The 21,903-nt window shown below is 41.0% G+C and overlaps 2 protein-coding genes across 2 annotated transcripts; both read right to left on the bottom strand.

The window, feature by feature from the left end:
- Positions 1-3,539: 3,539 nt before the first annotated feature.
- On the bottom strand, positions 3,540-4,535 carry LOC122665846. The gene has a single exon (XM_043861980.1). It carries the CDS (start codon positions 4,533-4,535, stop codon positions 3,540-3,542), a length of 996 nt encoding a protein of 331 aa, XP_043717915.1.
- Positions 4,536-11,734: 7,199 nt separating this feature from the next.
- Positions 11,735-13,558, bottom strand: LOC122665845 (pentatricopeptide repeat-containing protein At2g22410, mitochondrial-like). Its single transcript, XM_043861978.1, has one exon. The coding sequence runs from the start codon at positions 13,556-13,558 to the stop codon at positions 11,735-11,737; it is 1,824 nt and encodes a 607-aa protein (XP_043717913.1).
- Between the last annotated feature and the right edge of the window lie 8,345 nt (positions 13,559-21,903).

Below are 21,903 nucleotides of genomic sequence, written 5' to 3'. Positions count from 1 at the left end.
AACCGAGCTAGATTTCTCTTTATTGCATTGATTTTAAGTTTTTTTGTTAAAAAATAGAGATTCACTTTGCAACCTCTCTGCAATCCATGTCAATCTCCATGGCAACTTTTTAGGGTTTGACGAGGCATGGGCTTGCTCTAGCTGCTGTTGATGCAACTGTTGCTGCCACTGAGATAATAACTTTATGAGCTTCTCAACGCTCTGTAACCCCGCAGATGCAGCTTCTTCCATTGCATTCTCCTTTGTTCTTATTGCAGCAAAGGCATCGCTCCTGTAACCCATCAGCTCCACCGCCATATTAGCAGAAAATCATGTCACCGTCAAAATACTTGATTTCGAGAGATATGGCATTGATCTGGTAAATCAACTATTCGATCTCCTTCTCAAGGAACCCGTTCTGATCTTGATAAAATCTCCTTAAGCTGTATATATGTTGTCAACAAATATCAATCCTCGGCCCCTTCTCTTGAGCTGAAACAGAGCAACCCTTGCTTCTTTGTAACATTAAATCTGATTATTCTTTCACCAAAAATTTGTCTTATCCTGGGACATAATGTAATATTTGTTTTCTGATGTATGACTTGGGTCTCTATCTGTAGAGTAATATCTCTCGGGAGGCACAAACTATGATCTGGAATCTATTTATCAAGCTTGATTCTTTCTTCTTCTCCTCCTCCTCCTCTTCCTCCTCCCTTTCTCAGGGTAACCAAACAGTTCTATAGACGGATTCAGAAGGATTCCATCTAACAGACTCAGGGTAACCAAACAGTTCTATAGACGGATTCAGAAGGATTCCATCTGACAGACTCAGGGTAACCAAACAGTTTTGTTCTCAACTACGAATCCACACGAACCAGATTCATATGAATCAGATCCAAAATCAAAATCTGACTCCTTAGAAACGTTCAACCAAACACGCCCTTATAGTCCCTACTGAAGTCCCCTGGTTTCTAAATCCTAAACGCATCTTGAAATACCATAATCCATATAGGCCACAAGAAATAGAGTTAAGAATATAACAGAGGCCCAACCTTGACAATCCCTCATATGAGGAATTGTCAAATACCTATGATGAACTATATTTGGAATTTCAAAAAATGTGTGTTAGATATAAAGGTCTAAAAAAGAGATTCCAAACTATAGCTTAGAAAAAGGTTCTCTCAAAGAGGCTAATGAGACCTTTAGTAAACAAGTGGATGAGTTGAAATCATCCCTTGAAAAGCTCTCTAATGGTAATGTATTGAATGAGAAAAAAAAAAACCAACCAAGACCATTAAAAAGGTTTCTTCCAATATATTTTCTTCTAAAATGATAATGCAAAGCATGTTTTGAAACATGAGAATGAATACCACGAATATTACAACATCAAACTTTCATAGTGATAAAAAATAATAAGCATGGCTAAACAACACAGCTAGTCACCACACAAATGGAACAGGAAAAAATCATCAATAGACAACCAACACTCAGGAAAACATAAAAATATAACAAGATCAGCTCACCAAATAATCAGAGTAATGAAAAACAAAGCTAAATTCACATAGCAATGCATGATGATTCCACGAGAGCAATTGGTGTGAGACAGCTAAGACAATATAAAATACTAAAAAAACGTAATGAACTGAGAAATGATAAAAGGAAGAAGTTACTTGAGATGTAGAAGCCGGAGTTCCCTTTTCCTTCAAGCCATGACCATCATCTTCACAACTTTGATAGTTTTCTTCTGAAGAGAAGAGTGACGGAACTCTGTCTCAGTCACCATCTCACACATCATGGCTCACATCCTCTCAGACATAGTTGCCGGGTCTCTAAACTGGGATAATAAATCCATAGAAAATTGCTAAAGGCTTCCATTTCTACTGCATCAGAATTCAACTCTTTATACATACGTTTCCTTTTATTTTGGTCCAGGGTATCCTCGATTGGGTTGGAAACTGACTTGAGAAGAGCCAGGAGAGACAGGGCTCTTGGGAGAGATAGACATAGGGTTCGCAAAGGAGCCCTCTGGATGATTCTTGTTGGTATAATGGCCAGCGGTACACTCAAGGGGATGGGGAGACACTAATACATGAGAGAGAGATGCAGCTTCTTCTTTTTTTTGGTGAATGAGAATTTTATTCCAAAGACCGGGAAACACTCCTTGAATCCGAACTTGAAACTTTAGAAAACAAGGGATCGGAATTGGGCCAAACCATCCTTCCCGAAACGGATAGGGCCCTCCTGGCAAGGCAGTCTGCTATAGAATTAGCAGCCCTTGGAATATAAGAAAAAATACAATCATCAAAGTAAGAGGAGATATGCCTAATGTCCTCTACAATAGGCAAAATACTAAGATCAAGGGGCTTCAACAGATCCAAAAGGTAAGAGATAACACCAAGGTTATCGCATTCAACCGTAATTGAGAGAGATCCTTCTGAAATAGCTTCCACCAGCCCTTACCTAATCGCCAATGCCTCCCCAACCTGAATATCGCTAAAGGGGATGGGATTGGAGACCGCAAAACAGCTCCTCCTTAGATGGTCTCTAATCACGAAACCGATGCCACTGCGCCTCGACCCCGGGTCGAAAGATGCATCACAATTTAGCTTGAAAGCACCCGGTGGAGGAGGGGACTAAGAAACATGCGAGGGCGTATGGGCAGGGGCATGAGAAAGCCGATAAGAGCATGAAGCTTCCAAAAACTCAGCACTCGCCTTCTGAGCAGCCCGAATAACCTCCTCTCCAGTCCAAGCTTTGCTACCAAATAGGAGATCATTCCTAGAGGTCCAAATATACCACAACACAAAGCAGCAAAGGGTCGTTACCTCCTTGTAAAGGGACTTGTCACGCTCCGCAAGGGAATGCCAAGCCCAAATAAACTGATAAATGCTCAAAGGATTACCCCCACAATCTGTCAGGGAATGCAAGTTACACCCGAACTAAACAGCCCTTGCGAACGTGCATTGGAGGAGAATATGGTCCACCGTTTCCTCGTGATCTCCACATCTGCGACACCTAGTGTCAACTGGAATCTAGCATTGATATAACGCAGCAGCCGAAGCCAAACCCCCTGCACAAGCCCTCCAAAGAAAGGCTTTAATCTTAGGAAGGGTATTACTCGACCAAATCACTTTCCACACCGACTTCGGCACCATGTCCCAAGAATGAATCTTCGCAGATTAGGGTTTGGAGAGTTCTTTTTCCTCCCTTTGATTATAGAGGAGGTGGTAAGCACTCTTGACTGAAAACTACCCATTCTTCGCTGCTCCCCACTTCAAGCAATCACTTCTAGGGAAGAGGCTCAACTGGATTTTTATAATGGCTTCCTTATCACTGGGATGAAAAATTTTGGAAAGAATATCATCCCTCCACTTCTTACTAGAGTGGTCGATCAACTCAGCTACCAAACTCGGAGGATTAGCTTCAATAGGGGGGTATTGCAGTCGAAAATTGGGTAAGGAAGGTACCCAGTTATCAGTCCAAATTTGTATATTCTCCCCACCCCCTATTCTCCATAGAAGCCCAGCTTTAAGAACCTTTCGGCCCTCCAAAAGACTCCTCTAAGCCCATGACGGATGTGCTCCCAATCGCACCGAAAGGAAGTCTCCTTTGGGAAAGTAAATCGCCTTCATAAACCTCCCCCACATTGAGTCAAGCTCATTCCAAAGTCTCCAGGCCATTCTGGAAAGAAGCACCTTATTCTGAAGCTCTGGATCTCGAAAACCAAGACCACTATTATCTTTAGATCTGCATAACCTATGCCAGGCAATCCAGTGAATCTTCTGCTTATCAGAACCATCCCCCCAAAAGAAACTCGTGGCCTCCTTGCGAATCTGAGAGTGATGAGAAGCCGGTAACTTAAAGTGGGAGTTGGCATAGTTTCCCATTGAGAGGGCAACGGACTTGAGCATGATCTCCTTCCCTGCATGTGATAATAACCAATTCTTCCAACCTGAGAACCGCTGCCCCACCTTATCTGCAAGTTCTTGGAAGAGAGCTGCCTCAGACACCCCAAAGTCAGTAGGTAACCCCAGGTACTTCGATGGCCCTTTTATGTAAGAAACCTTGAGGATGAGAGAAAACCACCTTCTAAAGCGCATAGCCATGTTCAGGCTAAAGGACACTGAGGACTTCTTGAAATTAATGGCTTGACCACTCGCCCTGCAGTAAAGGTCCACACAATCTTTCAAGCTGCACACTTCCTCAAGCTTCAATTCAAAGAACAAGCAGCAATCATCTGTGAAGAGAAGATGTGTCATCGGCTCAGATCTGTTCTTGACCCTGATCCCATTAATCAGGCCCTGTTGCTCAACATGGGCTATAACTGCACTTAAAGCCTGTGAACAGAGAATGAAGAGGGCTGGGGATAGAGGATCTCTTTGGCGGATCCCCCTAAAGGGGACCACCTTCCCCTTGATCGCACCATTAATAACAAGGCTGTAAGAGACTGTCTTAAGGCAAGAGAGAACCAAATTCACCCATTTTTCACTGAACCCCAGTTTGAGGAGGACCGATTGCAGGAAGTCCCATTCTACCTTGTCGTATGCTTTCTTCATGTCCAACTTTAGAGCCAAGAACTTCTACTTTCCCTTCTTCTTTCGATTAATGTAGCTGAACAGTTCATGGGCCATAAGAATGTTGTCAGAGATAGACCAGCTTGGAATAAAAACAGACTGGTTTGGGGCCACAAGCTTGTCTAGAACACCTTCAACCTGGTAGCCATTATATTTATGATGACCTTAATCACCACAGGACACAAGCTAATTGGTCTATATTGATCTGCACTAGAAGGGTTAGAAACCTTGGGGATCAAGCAGAGAAGAGTTTCATTACAGTCTTACGGGAGCACACCATCATTGAAAAAATCACAAACAAAAGAGTGTACTTCCGGGTGGGTAAATCCCCAATATTTCTGGAAGAAGGCTGGGGGAAGCCCATCCGGCCCGGGTGCCTTTAAGGGTGCCATAGCAAATAGGGCATCTTTGGTCTCCTCTAAAGAGGGGGGGTCACACAGAAGAGAGTTCATAGCCGCATCTACCTGAGGGTGAATGGTGGAGAGGACCTGATCAAGAGCCAACGAGTCCAACCCATCAGATTTGAAGATGTCTCTGTAATAATCTGTCATCAGCTCATAGATCTTTCCTTCATCATGAGTCCAGAACCCATCAACATCTTTAAGCTTCAAGATCCTGTTGTGGCTACGACGCTAAATGGTGGTCATGTGAAAGAATCTGGTGTTGCGATCACCTTGTTGCAGCCAACTAATGCGAGATTTTTTACGCGAAAGCTCCTCCTCTCTCTCCAACTCCTCATTTAGGAGAGTCGTAAGCTTCTCCTCCTGAACATGGAAGTCCTCAGTGATCGGCCCCTCTTGCAACTTGGAAAGAGCCACCTGCAAGTCTTTGATCTTAGTTTGAATATGCCCGAACACCTCTCGGTTCCACTGTTTGAAGACAGGCTGAATGCTGTTCATCTTGTGATACACATGGGGGAGGGAGGTACTGGAAACCAGAACGGTCCAAGCTGCATTTGCTGTCCTTTCGCAGTCAGGGTGGCGAAACCAAGCTTACTCAAAACGGAAAAGGCACTTCCCTTTAAAACAACCACCAACTGAGGCAATAAGGAGAGGAGCGTGATCAGAGGTCACTGTTGTCTTGACAAAAACCGCTGCATCAGGGTGTGAGGCTCTCCAAGCATCATTCGCCAAAGCCCTATCCAACTTGATTCTTATATTAGCTTCGCCCTTCCTCTTATTGCTCCAAGTAAAACAAGGACCATGTGAGCCAATATCCTCCAAAGCATAAGCCATGGTCATGTTTCTAAACCCCTCAGTGTCTCTTTGCCCAGTATGATTACCACCTTCTTTTTCATGCCACGCCAAGAAAGAATTAAAATCGTCGTAGCATAACCAATCCGTCTGCCTTCCACTGCCAATCTGAGAAAGATAATCCCACACCTCCTGTCTTTTACTTTTAATTGGTGCCCCATATACAGAAGTCATATAAAAAATAGAACCATCATCTTTGCTAACTTTGGAATCAATTACATGATTATTTGAGAAAATAATATCAATTGAAACACTGTGAGTCCATAGAAGTGCCAGCCCCCCCGATGCCCCCCGTGCATCCACAGCAAAAAAAGAGTGCATACCCAATTTCTTGCACAATCGATTAATCTTGTCCTTCCTAGTCTTTGTTTCAATTAGAAAAATAATCTCCGATTTTTCCACATGGGAGAGGTGAACCAAATACCGAATTGTCGTAGCCCTCCCTAACCCGCGACAATTCCAACTTAAAATTTTCATTGATTCCCGCGGTGCTGGTCCACCCCAGCATCTGCGGGTTCCAAGCATAAAAAATGGTCCACCATATTATCCTCAGTATGGGCAACCTCATCAGAGCCTTCCCCTCCCCCGGGGGCTTCCAACTTGGGCCTCTTCTGTTTTTCATGACCCGAGCTATTAGAACCATCTGACTGATTTTGATCCAGACCAAAATCTCCCTACTACTCCTGAACCTCTGCTATGTCCATCGGTGCAATATGGGTGGGGTGGGTCGGGTGTGGTGGAGGTAAAAAAGAAAGGGTGGTTCGGGTTGATAGTTGATCTGTAGTAACTGAGGTGTGTATGTTAGGTTCCTGATACGGTGGGACTGGGTTACCAAGTTGGGAGGGCTGATTGAGTGATATGGTGGAGAGATGTGGGATTAGATTGGATAGGATGGTTGCCACATCAGGGTGCTTGAAAATCGGGTTGTTGGCAATAATTTGGTCTAGATTGGTGGGTGGGTGACTAATATGGTAATTATTCAAATTTGGTAACGTTGGAGAAGGTAAGGAAGGAACATTGTATGGCTGGCGCACCTTGTCAGAAGTGGAAGGTGAATAAACATCCAAGGATTGCTCTTGCATTTTCGGACCTTCCATAGTAGTAGGCATGGCCTAAGCTCCACCAGAATCTCTCACCGCCGAGGACTTTGAACCAGCCACTGGAGCATCCTGAGTCTGGGTAATAAGTTGGGAAGGCATGCCTTCCAACAGCCTAGGATCTGGAGTCGTAGCTCTCAACGATGGTCCATATCGGGGTGCAGGGAAGGAGGGACAGTTTGATGCCTTGGGGCATCCATGCTCCAAGCAATGCTTATATTCAGCATCGAAAAGAGATACACACCTCTTTATCTCATGATCGAATAAGCCGTAGAAGTAACAAAAACTGGGAAGTCTTTCATATTTAATCAACACTTTGGTTCTGCTCCCAGACCTTCGCTTCACTGTGATGGACAGACGTAACGGTTTCACGATGCTAATAAGGATCCTTGCTCTGACGTACATGACCCTTACTCCAAACTGAGTCCCTTGTACCAAAATCACCTGCTTGGGTTGTCCAATCTTTGCCGCTAACTGGGAAGCCACCTCCAAATTAAAGAGCTCCAAGGGCACTTCATGAATTTGAGAGTGGAACTAGGGTTTGTCGAAGCATAATATGATTGTGAAGATATGGGTGAATAAAAGTGAAATCCATAAAGATTAGGTAAAACCATTTCATTCACAACCAGCCCCGTTGGTTGACTCAATGGGTTGGGTAAGTAACCAATGAACCAGTTATCAGGACCATGCAACTGGTTGACCCAAGGAGTTGACCCGCGCTCAATATCTTCAAGTAGGGCTGCAACAGGGTCGGGTTGGGTCGGGCTTTTTAAAACCCTAGCCCAACCCTGAGTCCCCTTAGCTCGGCCCAAACCCGCCCAGACCCTAACGGGCCAAGCCCAGCCCAAGCCCGCCCTGATTGGCCCTGATTGGGCCGGGCTTGGCCTATTGACCTTGACCCTAACCCTGACCCTGGCCTTGACCCTGGCCCTAGCCCTGACCCTGACCCTGACCCTGACCCTGCCATGATAGACTATATGCTTTCATTGTATAGAGTGAAAACAGACTATATCTATAAGCCATGACCACGCATGCTTTCACGCAAGCAGGTAGCACTCTCTCATTTTATGATATAAAGTTATAAATTTTTCATTATCAAATAACAAAATGCATTACCCGTTAACTGGTATAAAAAAACAAATTTAATGAAAGTAAACCAAACTCCAACTGCTAATACTTTTATAACTATAACTATAACAATCAAATAATGAATTAATTAATTTAGTTTTTGCTTTGCATTGTGATGTTGCTTTGCATTTGTACTTAAGACGTCAAATTTTTTCTTGTGTCCCCCTCTGACCTCTAATACCTCTCAATCACTCACTCTGTCAGCCTTTTATTTGTTCAATGAATTTACACATTAATCCTTCCCAATCTTGATTATAGATTATATTATATATATATATATATATAATGTCCTTAAAAGTCTAATTTATGAACCCTTGTTAGTTGTTATTTGTTACATTAATAATTTCTTATATAATATAATATCATATTATCATTATACATAATCAGGTTCAAAATCAAGGTCTAGATCAGGGTCATCATCAGGGCAAAGATCAGGGCCAAGATCAAGGTCAAAATCAGGGTCAAGATCAAGGCCAAGATCAGGGCCAAAATCAGGGTCAAAATCAGGGTCAAGATCAGCAAGGCCAAGTTCAGGGTCAAAATCAGGGCCAAAATCAGGGCCAAACTCAGGGCCAAAAATCAGGGCCAAAATCAAGGTCGGGCTAAGCCTGAGGCCTCAACTCGGACCCGACCCGACCCTGACTCAGGGCCAAGCAATTCTGACCCTAACCCGTCCTCAGAGCTAGAAATCTTTAGCCCAGGCCCTATTCGGGCTCAGGACGGGTTCGGGCCTACAGGGCCAAACTTGCACCCCTATCTTCAAGCATAGAGGAACAATTAAACTGAATATCACCCAACAACTAAGAAAATTCAAAGGGCAAGTGTCCTAAAAATTGACGAGCAGAACTATTACCTGGGCCATCTGCCCCATCATTCACCCTATTAACCATGTCCGCTTCAGTAGCTATAGGTATCTGAGCAACAAGAGTGCCCATAACCTCGGTTGAATTGGGGAACTCAACAAATGAGGGCAAATGAGCTTCCATATGGAACTCAGACAGAAAGCCTTCTCAACTAATAACAACAATGTTCACATCAAACTCACGGGCAACAGAGTCCTCTGCTTATTTAGGATCAGAAACAAAGATAGGCTCACATAACTGCACAAGAAACCATAGCAAAAGATTCCATAATCTTGAAAGATGAAGGATCAGTATTAGCATTACACTCTAAATTCTCATTTTAAACATCATCCCCTTGTTCTGGATTTAAGTCAAGAACACACTGAAGAGGCCGATCCCCAGAAGACAGAGGAAGATCTAAACAATCCCCCGAATCAAAAGAAATAGAGCCTCAAGAAAAACATTTAGAGGTTCAATAAAAAATCTTACCACAAATCTCACAAATGTTGTGTAACTCATACTTTATATTAACCAAAAATCCAGCACCTTGTTGATTTCAAATTTTTGTAGTTCTTGAAATAGGACTCCTTTTGAGATGCATAATCTTCAATCTGGTCGAGTAGGGAGAAAGCTCCCAAACACTCCAATCTGTCACAACAGGAAAAGGCTGGTCCACATGCTCTGCTACAGTGCTACATGCCATATGGCCAATTCAGGGGAATAAAAGTCAGGGATATTCAAAATATGAATCCAAACCAACATTTATGTGATGGTGGATATCAGGTGAAATTGGGAGAAGATGCAATAGGTAGTTGTTAAACCACCACGGAGCTGCATTCAGCACTGAATCACGCGCTTCTGCAGTCAAGAAGTTAATGGTAAAAGAACCAACATCAGTTAGAAACACTTTTGTAGCACCCAGTTTCCATGAAGAACTTAAATATTCTTCAAGCAAATGCAGAGGGGGTTTTGGCCACCCCACTTTGAACCCATGGAGCTCAAAACATTTTCCTTTAACTGGCTCAAAATCAGAAACCATAGGCAGAGCTGAAAAGTTCGAACACGTAGACACCAGCAAATCCCCTTGAAATTGCCACTGTTCATGGCCTTGAGCCGTAGTGACCCCCACCAACACAGCTCTCAGCCGGTTGGGACTTGGGAGAAGAGTGAGAGTGCTTACCTGATTGTGCTTTGCGAGACCCTGGATTAGGGTTCCATCTCCTCCCTCTATAATGCGATTTACGATGTCGAGGATGATCATGCTGCACTCTATGACATGCAGAAGCAGTAGCCAACCAAGAACCATCCGCAGAAGGTGCCATCAACACTGGGGAAGAAGAATTTTGAAACCCTGGTGGAGACCGAGATGGAATGGTGACTCATATTGTGATGGGGAGCAGGAACAACAGCTAAGACCTTTACGAACCCCCACCGTAAAAACCCCCTTACCAGACATGAACACACCACCACAAAACAGAAACCCCCAAGAGAAAAGCAAGCCAGAGGCAAGATGACCCCCAAGAAAGCCAACATTTGAAGGTTAGGGAACCCCGAAGATGGAAAATGCAATAAACAGGAAAAAAACAAAGAGCGAGTAGCAGTGAATCAAAGAGGACGGAGAATTAGAAGAAAAATGCAGAGTACAGAGCGAGAAAGAGACAGTGAAGAACAAAGAAAATTACACCCAAATCCATATCTCGAGACTTCAAGACTCAAAAAGAGAAATGATGGGAAAATCGAGGCAAAAAGGAAGGCAAAGGAACCAAGACACTCGTCCTAGGCACTATTCGAGTCACACCTAAAGCAATGGTTACAGGCCTTTTATATCCTCAATTGCAGTGAACTTGCCACAGAAGAAAGATGGTTGCACAGAGAATGCGAAAATCGTATGTTGATTCCACCTATTAGGATTGAAATAGATCTCTAATACTTTTCTGTAGGCAAGAGCAAGCTGGTCGTCATATTTCTTTCCCATGAAACAAATATTTGGCAGCAGAATTTTATCAAAAGCTATCTGCATGACTTGCAATAGGCAGCTCATTGATGGATGATGGATCAGCAACTCTGAAAATTGTATCCATACTGATTCAAGCATTTACACCATACAAACATTTTCATGAACTAACTTCTTACTATACAAAAAGGTAACATTCGATCAAAACCATTTTCCCAGGGCCTAAACCAAGTTTCTTCTCTTCTTTTTATTGCTCTGAAAAAATAGTCTTCTGTAATCACTTCCTGCCATCAATGATTCCACCTATCAATAGCACGAACAGGCTCAAAAAATAATTTCTCTCTCAATGATGAGCTACAAACCTCACACAAATTCTTTGCTTTCTTCTTTTTCTTTTTTTCTTCCTTCCACTTGAGTACACAGTTTTGCAAAACTATTTCCTATTATCAATAGTTCCCCCTTACAATCGCATGAACTACACCAAACATTTCTGTTCGAATTTCATATATTTTTCCATGGGAAGCTACAAGCCTACCTTTCAAGTCCAGGACCCAAGGGCCAAACCCAATCTCTTTGTATCCCCTTTTTTCTTGTTTGTTGAGTATAATAAATAGTAGGGAGAGGGTTCTCTAAGCAAGTGGCATAGAGAAGCCCACCTATTAAGTGCGGTAAAATGGAATCCTAGATTGGAGGGCAGCCAAGCCATTTCACATGAGGAAGAAAGAGATAGACACAAATTATAATGTACCCTACACCAGCGGCTCAGAGAACCTTTTACCTAAATAGTATTCTAAAATCATTTCCTGTCATGAGTAGTTCCTCCACCACTCAACCACATTGATAGTCTAAATCATTTCTGTTCAAACTTCAAATCTCTCCTTGAGAAGCTGCAAGCCTATTGTTATACTTAAGTATAGACTCTAGAATTAGTCCAATTCAACATCTGGAAGTCCATCAAACCCAGTATTGACCAAATTTCTTTAATTTCAGGATGCAAATTGTCCCCAACATAGAACTCATGTACCTTCCCCTCGAGTTCGATCAAACTCCATCCAGGACGACTCCCAACCCCTATCTCCTTCATCTTCTTCCTGACTTTCATAACATCTTCCCATTTGTTAGCTGCTGCATATAAATTTGATAGTAGTGCATAAGCTCCCCCATGACAAGGGTCCAACTCAAGAACTTTTTTTGCAACCAATTCACCAAGTTCAACTATGCCATGGGTTTTGCAGGCACTTAGTAAAGCTCCCCAAATAGTAACATCTGCCTTCATTGGAGAACTCCTAACAAAATCGTGGGCTTCTTCTAAATGTCCAGTTTTCCCCATTAAATATACCATACATGACATGTGTTCAGATCGAGGAGCAATCCCATAGACTTGGGTCATCAAATTGAAGTACTTCTTTCCTTCTTCCACCCATCCAGCATGAGCACAACCAGATAAAATCCCAACAAATGTAACACTATCTGGTTTTATGCCGGCATTTACCATCTTGGAGAAAATTTCAACACAGCCTAAAGCTTTCCCATGAATTGCAAGTCCTGACATCATCACATTATAAGAGATTGCATTTTTCTTTGAGATCATATCAAACAGTATGGATGAAATGTCTACACACCCACATTTTGCATACATATCCACAAGTGCAGTGCCAAGTACAACATCAGCTTGGACCTTCTGATGATCCAAACTAGAGTGAATTTCTCTCCCTAGCTCTAGAGCCCCTAGATGGGCACAGGCAGCAATAGCACCTGTGATGGAAGCATCATTCGGGCGTACCCCTTTAGCCTGCATCTCACGGAACACCATCAATGCATCCCTGAAAGCACCATTTTTCACATACCCATTAAGCAAAGCACTCCAGGATATCTCATTCTTTTCGGGCATCAGTTCAAATAACCTCCTTGCTTCCTCCATGTTGCCAGACCTCCCATATCCAAAAACCATGGAATTCCAAGACACCACATTCTTCTGTGCCATGTTATCAAAATGTTTACGTGCATCAGTAATGCTCCCGCACTTAGAATACATATCTATCAACGCATTGATCATAAAAGAATTAAACTCAACTCCTGAATCTCGAACCAAACATTCTAACCTCCTACAAAGATTTAGATCCCCCAATTGAGCAGAAGCTGTAAACGCTGCAACGACTATGACTTCATCAAGCTCCAATCTCTCTTCCTCCATTTGAAAGAAAAGCTGTATAGCTTCTTTAGCCCGACCACCACGAACATAACTGTTGATCACAGTTGTCCAAGAGATCAAATCTTTCTGTGGCAACTCGTCAAACACCCTTCTTGCAAAATCAACATACCCACAAACAGAGTAACCATGTATAAGAGAGTTAAGAACAAAAACATCTGAACAGAATCCAAGCACCAGAACCTGACCCTGAAGACCCAATAAAACCTCTACGTTTCCCACATCAGCACACGTCTTGGAAACAAATGACAAGGTGATTCCATTGGGTTTGGCACCTCTCTGCAACATTTCTTTATACAAAGAAATACAGATACTTGGGTTTCTTGTTCTTGAATGAGCTTTAAGCATGGCGTTCCAAGTGAACGTGTTGGGCATCTGCATTTGATAGAACACATGGCGAAAGTAGTGGAGATTGGTTGAATTCAAATGGATAATAGTTTCTAAGAGTTTGGTTGATGCTACATAGTCTTCCCATAGCCCAATTCTGTAAATCTGAGCGTGAATCTGCTTTAGTTCGGCCATGCTTTTGCAAGATTCGAGTAGAGGAAGACATGGGTTCTTGAGAATTAATTTGCTGGCTATTGATTTGCTCATCGATCATGAGAATTCAAGAATCATGGCCACAAGGTCAAATTTTGCAGATTATTGTTTAGCTACTGAAATCAGAAGCTTAAGAGCTTGGGGTTCCTAATCATCAAGGTTTTCTGGATGATACCTGAGTTTTCTTGTTTTATTGAAACTTGAGACAGGAGCAAACGCGAATCCGAGATGAGAGGAATGGGCGTATCCCAGTTGTATTTCTCCCTTCCCCCTTCTGATTTTATAAACAAAGTAGGACCGAGTTTTCCTAAACCATAGAGTATCTATTTCAAGGTATTAAAACTCGGGTCTTGGTACCAATTCGGCCCTTGGGAAAATCAAGTCGAGTTGAAATCTAACTGAGTTGGTGTATTTATTTTTTTTCGATTCAAAACCTCAACTCGGTGGGTTTTAGACCTTGTTTGGGTCTAAAACTTGGTTTTCCACCTATTTTAGACCATTTAAACACAATGGCACTATTAGATTTTGTAAAAACAAAGTCCAAACATGAGTTTCAATTCGGACCATAGGTTGGTAGGCAATGATGTACTAAAATACCTTACTCTACATATAATTTAGTAATAGAAAACAAGCAAAACATTCAATTAATAGCTAAACAATTTAAATAAGAATCAGAAATGTCAAAGTGATACATCAAACTGTTTAACATGTTTAACAGTGTTACAACTATTATCACATAAAATGACTTTGAATCAAGTATTCAGTCTCCGCTAGTGTCACATAGTCTTCCCATGACATAGTGTTGCTGTAATGTTGCATATAGTGCTCCACAGCAAGCATATAAGAGTTCTATCGAGTTAGGTAAGTAAATACATAGTAGATGGGTCATTTCCATGGGTCAACCCGAGATCCGAGATCTCGCCGAGATATGTCTAGTTCTGTCGAGTTAGGTAAGTAAATACATAGTAGAAGGGTTATTTCCATGGGTCAACCCGAGATCAATGAAATAAAGTACAAAAATCAAACCAAACAAAAAGTTTCCTTGTCTCGTAAGGCTCTAGTTTCCCATTAGGGTTTTACTTTATCCTTTGTTAGGATTTTGATTTCCTTGCTTTTTGAGCGACGTTTTCCTCCTAAGAGGGAGATCTTACAAGTTGCGCGGACAATAATGCTTGATCTTCCTCTTCGGCGACGTTATAGCTCTTTCTTATGCTCATGGTTCTATTCAACTTCTCTTCAAAATTCTGTTTTTGTGTTTAATTTTTGAGGTTGTGGTTTCTGGTTTTGTTTCTTGGCTTTGTTTTTCTTTGTCCTTAAAGCTTGGTATGGTGACTCGGCTTTGTTTTGGTTTCATTTTCTCTAAGGTGTCGCTTGTCTAGTTCTACGAATCTCTTTATTTGGTGGACTATTGGTTTTTCTTTAATTTTTTTTTTTCCAATGCATTGCTCTAAAGAGTCTCCCCTAGGTCCTTAGAAAGAAATCGAATCAGCCCATAAAGACACCTCACCGGTAAGCAAAATAGCTATAATGATACTGCCCACCACTAATGCCATTGCTTTCGCCGATTTGAGCTCGCACGCGGAGATATCTCCAATTGAGCTTTGAACACCAATCAGCTCCTGCGACGGGCTTACAGACATTTTTTTTTGTCTGGTTCTTTGAATCACTTCGATCTATTTCCCTATGCTTGTGATATATTGTGTTTCGTAGGTTTCTCTTTTTGCAGTTCAATTGTGGCTTCTTTATTTTAGTGACTCTCTTATAGTTTTGTTTTTCTACATTTATTTCTTGATGCATTTTATGGTTCTAGATCTGTGCTTCTAGAACTTGGTTCAATCTTAGATGGTGGGGTTCTTATATTGTATAGTTACTTCAGGGTTTGGTTGAGTTTTCTTTTCGATCTGTTTCATTTCAGTGGGGTTAGGGCTTATTTTGTTCTTGCTTACTTTTAATATAACACTGTTTTTTGTAGTCTTTCAGTTTTAGTGTTTCAGATCTGCAATGGAACTTGAGTTTGAAGATACTCTGCGATGATTAGAGGGCCCCTGACAATGGGAATCTGGACAAGGGTTTGGATCTGGTCATCTCTGATGTTAACATGGAAAACTTGGGTACCCAATGGGAGTTTGTTTTGGTTGGGCGGTTATTTACGACGAAGCGATTCTTGGTTATCACTATGTCTAGGATTCTTTGTCGCCTAGAATCTCCAACAATAGTTAAAGGTTAAATCTTTGGGGGAAAATAATTTCCTTCTACAATTATATTCTCATCATGAAATTAGCATGGCTATGCAACAGGGGTCGTGGTCAATTAAAATTGCTTGTTAAGGCTGCAACTCTGGTCGGCATCGATCCAACCCACTCTCTAAGGTTCGATTCTCATTCTCTTTAGGTTTATGTGTACAAGTTGCCTTTGTTCATCCTCTCAAAGGTGGTGATGATGAATCTTATTGGTAAAATTGGATCTTTCTGGGAGGTCCGACTTCTTAAGTCAATTAGGGGTTTTAACAAGGCCTTGGCTATTCATGTCTCTCTAAGTTGTTGTGCTCCTCTTCGTCCGAGAATGTGCCTTTTGTGACTTGGCTGCAAACCCATCTGGTTAGAATTTTGTTATTGTAAATTGCCCATATTTTGTTATTCTATAGAATTATCGGCCATAATTCCTGAGTCTGTCCAATTAAGAGGATGTTACCTGGGGGTTCTACATCGCCAGTAGGCTGTAGCCATAAATCTTTCATCAGAACTATGACATATTTGTTGGGAGGGTTCCTAAGGCAACTAGCTCTGCCTAGGTGGATCAGTTGTCCAGCTAACATCGAACATCCAATTGCGGTTGGCAACAAAAGCAATTATTTGTCATTTGGAATCTTGTTATCTGACGAGTGTTGGGGATAATGATCGGAGTAGTAGTCGATCGACCTACCATGATGAACTTATTTTCTGGCTTCTTCATCTGAGAACTACCTTTGATGTCAATCTTCCCCTGATGTGGTGGACCTTTTGCATATTATATGTTTTGGGCGTGCTCGATGGTTGTCGCTATTACAAGGCGACCTATAACTTTCCACAAAGCAGAGGCCCGACTCTTTGGGTTTTGCGATGGATTTATCTTTGGTCCATGATGATGGAAATTCTATTGGGTGGACCGTAACGAGGCCCCATCTCTCGTCCAGGCTTGTGGGCCTTTAAGAGTCCACAATCAATACGATTTGTGGCCCTTCTAGCCCATTAGAGGTTACTACCTTAAACATGGGCCACTCAATCCTAGACTCTACTTGAGCCCATTTGTTAATTAGACCGACAACTGTAATTGACCCACTCTCGTGCAGTTGCTAACCCTAATTCATATAGGCCTGGTTCTTTTGTTATGGGCCAGCCCAAGCTATATCTTGATTGCTTGGGGAAAATTGTTAGTTCAAGACTAGAGTTCCTTTAGGCCACTTAAAGTTGGGACTGGACTCTGTACGAGTGTCTATTTCTTTGAGCCTAGTAAGTAGTGTAGAAAGGGGACCTGCAGATTGTAAATAAAACCAGTTAGAAGTCAAGTCATTATCTAAAAGGGCCCATTTTTCATCATCTCTAGAACTAGTTCAGGCCTAAAATTTCTTGGACCCAGGCTCTTTATGTGATTGAAGTTTTCCTACTAAGGACTTGTTGGTGGTTTCACCTTTGGGCCAGTTTGCTCAAGTGTTTTCGGTTAGCCATGGTGCCTAAACTAGGAACCCTATTCATTGCGAGAGTTTGAACCATGAGGTTTCTGGTATAGCCCATGACTCTTTGGCGATCTCTAAGGCTTCAAGAAACATTATAGTACTTGGTGACGTGCCTTATACGATCTTAGACTTTTCTTCTTCTATGGTGAGTAAGGAATTGCCCTCCCCTCCATACTATCTAGTGCTTAATGGACCTCAGAAGATACCATCTAGGAACGTGCCTAGTCCTTTTGCTCACGAATTTAAGTGACTACGTATTTCCTCAAGTCTTGTATTATGAGAAATCCCTGTTAACAGAGCTACTTTGTTTGAGTGTCACTCTCCGCGGCAACATACTAAGACATTTGCTCGTAGACGACATCTTAATTTTGTTGAAGGGTCTGTTTCTTCATCCTATGTTCTTCACTTTCTTGGGTATGGGTGGCTGCCCAATCTCAGCCCCCATGGGGCATGAACCTCCTATGCTGGAACTTTAAGGGTACGGTCAGCCCTTGACATTTCAGTATTTGAGCAGGTTTTACTTGAGTGTTTAACTGACCCTGGTATTCCTCGTTGAAATAAAGTAGTGGGAGAAGTATATGCGTAAGGTTCAATAGAGGTTGGTTGGTCTTTAGTCCTTTTTTTTTTTAACCCTCAGGGTCTTTCTGGTGGCTTTGCTTTACTTTGGGATAACAATGTGTCACTAACATTTCTTTATGTGTATTGCAGAATAATTGATTTAGCTATTCATGTCCCTTTTTTAGTTACACATCTTCGACTTACTGCTGTAGATGGAGATCCGAAGGCTTAGCTCAATCCTTAACTATGGAAAAAATTAGTTTGACTAAGTAATACTCTCTCTGAGGTTTGGGTGTGCCCAGGGTATTTTAATGAAATTACATCTATGGATGATAAGTTTGGAAGGCGACAAAAGAATCAATCCTTTTTTATAGGTTTTTCATATGCTATTAGTGGTTATAGTCTAATGGAATTACCTTTTGCAGTCCCAAAATTCTCTTGGTCAAATAAGTGCAAGGGTGATGAGCTAGTGATGGCTAGCATTGATAAAGTTTTCAGCAATGGGGAGTTCCTTCGGTTGTAGGGTCTCTGGGGTTCATCGGCATTCAAATCATACACCTACCTCTATGTGAAGCCAAAGAGTATATTTTATTTTGAATCTAAATATATGGGGCATCTTGAATTAGGCCAAGTTATTTCTAAAGCTTGGAATCAAATTTTTTGGTTCTACCTCTCATCATTATTTTTAATCAAAACATTGTGGTTACAAAGCAAGACAATGGAACTCACAAACTTTTAAGAATGGATAAAAAGGAATGGCTTGGCTAACAGAGGAATTTGATAATCAAAAGCATCCACAATGGGAGTTAGTCCAACAATAAGAGATTAAGGTTTGGGCCAGCTTGAAGAAGTGATACATTAGGAGGAGCAGTACTAGGTATGACGTTCCATTGATTGAAAGAGGGAGATAAAAACACTATTTTTTTCCATACAACTATTGTTTGGTAAGGATATTTCAATTTTATTTTTCGACTGTGGGATCTGGATTATGTTTGAGTGTCTATTGATTCAGGTATGCCGAAAATTGTGCTTGATTATTTTAAAGTTTTTTTACTCTTCTTTTAATCATACCACGTATCTTCGTTTTTAGAATGTGTTGGATGCTAGAGTCACTACTGAGCAAAATCACAATATATGTTTACCTTTTATATTATATGAGATAAGAATTGCTGCTTTTCAAATGGGACCCTTTAAAGCCCTTGAAATTCATGGGCTCTGTGCTAAATTTTTTCATTTACATTAGAACACTATTGGGGTGAACGTGGTACATGTTGTGCAATGGTTTTTTCAATTGATCATGTGTTGTATAGTTTTAACAGGATAATTATTGGTCTTATACCTAAATACAAGAATTCTTGTGAGATGAATCACTTTGGACCAATAAGTATTAGTTTGGCTTTATATAAAATAATTACCAAATGCTTAGTTAATAGACTTAAACCCATTCCGAACTCTTTGCTAAGCCCATTTCAAAGTGTTTTAATACCCTCTCGTGCCATGTTTTATAATATATATGTTGCACATGAAACTTTCTATCAAATAAAGCTTTTAAAGTGTAAGGGATGATTGATGGCTTTAAAAGTGGACTTATGCAAGGCATATAATAAGATAGAGTGGGTTTTTCTTGGGCATATACTTTTTAAGTTTGGTTTTCACCCAGTTGTGTTAATTGGGTAATGCAATGTGTGTCCACTGTGTCTTATCGTATAAAATTGAATGGTTCTTTCAATCCCATTTTTCACATAGAGGTCTTAGGCAAGGGTGCCCTCTTAGTCCTTATTCATAATTTTTCAAAAGGCTTTCTCCTCTATTTAGTAAAGGTTAAACTCTGTAATGTAATTAAGGATATTAAAAAAATCGGTCTAAGCCCACAATTTTTCATATTTTATTTGCTGACAATTGCTTAATTTTCTCTAAAGCTAGGAAGCAAGAAAGTCAATCTAGGGATTATTGCGTAGTTTCGGGTCAAATGCTTAATTTGTTTAAATCAAGTATTTGGTTCAGTCCCTATACTTTTCTTACTATTGAATTTATAATTGTATCTAATCTAGGAAAATACGTAGGCTTACAAATTAGTTTTGGTAGATCAAATAAGGCTTTATTCTATCATATTGTAAAGAAATTTCAATCCAAGCTCTTTGGTCAGAAGGAGAGTTTTTTATCTGCTGCATGAAAGGAAATTTTGATTAAATCTATGGCATCAATATTATATTATGTCTATGTTTCCTCCTCCTTCAACTTTGTGCAATGACTTTGGTAGGATGGTTAGGCTTTTTTTTGTAGAAATATATACATGGGAAGAGGGTAGCTTGGGTTAAATGGGAACAACTTTGCATAAAGTAAGCGAGCTGGGGGGGGGGGGGGCTTGGCTTTAGGGACTTGGAGTGTTTCAATTTTCTACGTTGATCAGATAATGTTAGCGTTTGTTGCATAATTCAGACACACTTTAGGTTTGGGTTATCAAGGGGAAATATTTTCCCAATCGTTCATTTGTTGAGGTTTGGCTAAAGCACAACAACCATTCCAAGTTACGCCACGAGCATCTTCAAGTTCCCAAAATCTACCCTCCAACAAATCTCAAGTGCAACCTCAATGGTAGGGATAGAAAAATGGAGACAAGAGGATGCATTGGATTAATTGGCAAAAGCTAACTACAAGCAAGGATGATGGTAAGATTGGTTTCAATGACCTTGAAACTCAAAATATTGGCTAGTTGGCCAAGTTGAGGTACAAACAAATTACAAACGAGAACTCCCTTTGGAACTAAGTTATGAAGGGTCTCTACTTTCCTAACTCAGTTTTTTACCCAAACAACCATTGATAGTTAAACCTTCATGGGTGTGGAGAGGCTTAATCTATAGTTGTGACTTTTTCTCCATGGGAGTCTCTTAGTCCATCGACAACAGTCGAAATGTCAATACTTGGGGAGATAAATGGGTAGCGGGCATTCCTAATGGGTAAATCCAAACCTCCCAGCCCAGAATTGCTCTTTGATAAAGTCTTTGAGCTCATTAATAGTGGGAACCGGTTTTGGACCATTGACATCATCAATCAAGTTTTTCTTCCTTATGAAGATGATCAAATTTTATAAATACCTCTACAATTGCAAACTAGAGATGATAGACTTATTTAAGCTCCCAACAAACATGACCTATTTACTATTAAATCAACATATCATCTTCTAAAATCTTTTGATGGCAGATCCTCGCGAGAAGCATATACTAGTAATAACCAAAGACCCATCTAGTTTTGGAGAAGACTTTAGAAGATCAATGCCCCTCCAAAGATTTCTCATTTCTTTGGCACTGCTGTCACGATACCATCGCATGTAGAAGCAACTGACATTGAAAAATGCAATGTTGAACTTGACTGTTCAAGATGTCAAAAAGAAGAGGAGACAACCATACATGTTTTTTCCAACTGCTTATCCACAAGATCAATATGGTTTGCCAATCCTCTTTCATTGTGTTATGATGTTATGGTTCAAACTTGGTTCAACAAATGGCATGAAGTATGGTGCATTGATTAAACAAAAGAAGAGTTTGGTAAGATTGATTCCATATTGTAGCCTTCATTAGTTGGGAGCTCTGGAAGTCGAGGAATGTATATATTTTCAAAGGCACCAAAGACAATCCTCAACATGTAGTGGAGCATGCTCGTACACACCTCTAAGAGTTTAACGAAGCTTCATCAGACTCATCACTATAGTGTGGTAGATTGCCTAACCCTTGCGTAACAAGTCCAACCAAGTGCAAAGGCCTCCAGGTGGTCTGGTGGTGTCTACAAGTTCAATACTAAAGTTGCCTTAAATTCCACATCAAAACAAAGTTCAATTGCAGTCATCATTAATGATGACTTGGGTATTCTTATTGTCGATTATGTCTCTCATGAAAATTCATGCAAAGTCACATTGTTGGAGGCAAAAGCAATAAGAAAAAGTACTCTGCTTGCCCTTAAAGTTGGGAATAATTGTTTAGAGATTGAATTTGATTCCTTGGAGGTGAGTAAGGCCATTAATGGGGATATCCCAACAATTGAAACTGTTGCCACAAAAACT

Source organism: Telopea speciosissima, chromosome 6 (genome assembly GCF_018873765.1).
Source record: "Telopea speciosissima isolate NSW1024214 ecotype Mountain lineage chromosome 6, Tspe_v1, whole genome shotgun sequence".
Classification (NCBI taxonomy): Eukaryota; Viridiplantae; Streptophyta; class Magnoliopsida; order Proteales; family Proteaceae; genus Telopea; species Telopea speciosissima.
This window is presented reverse-complemented; position numbering and strand designations above follow the sequence as displayed.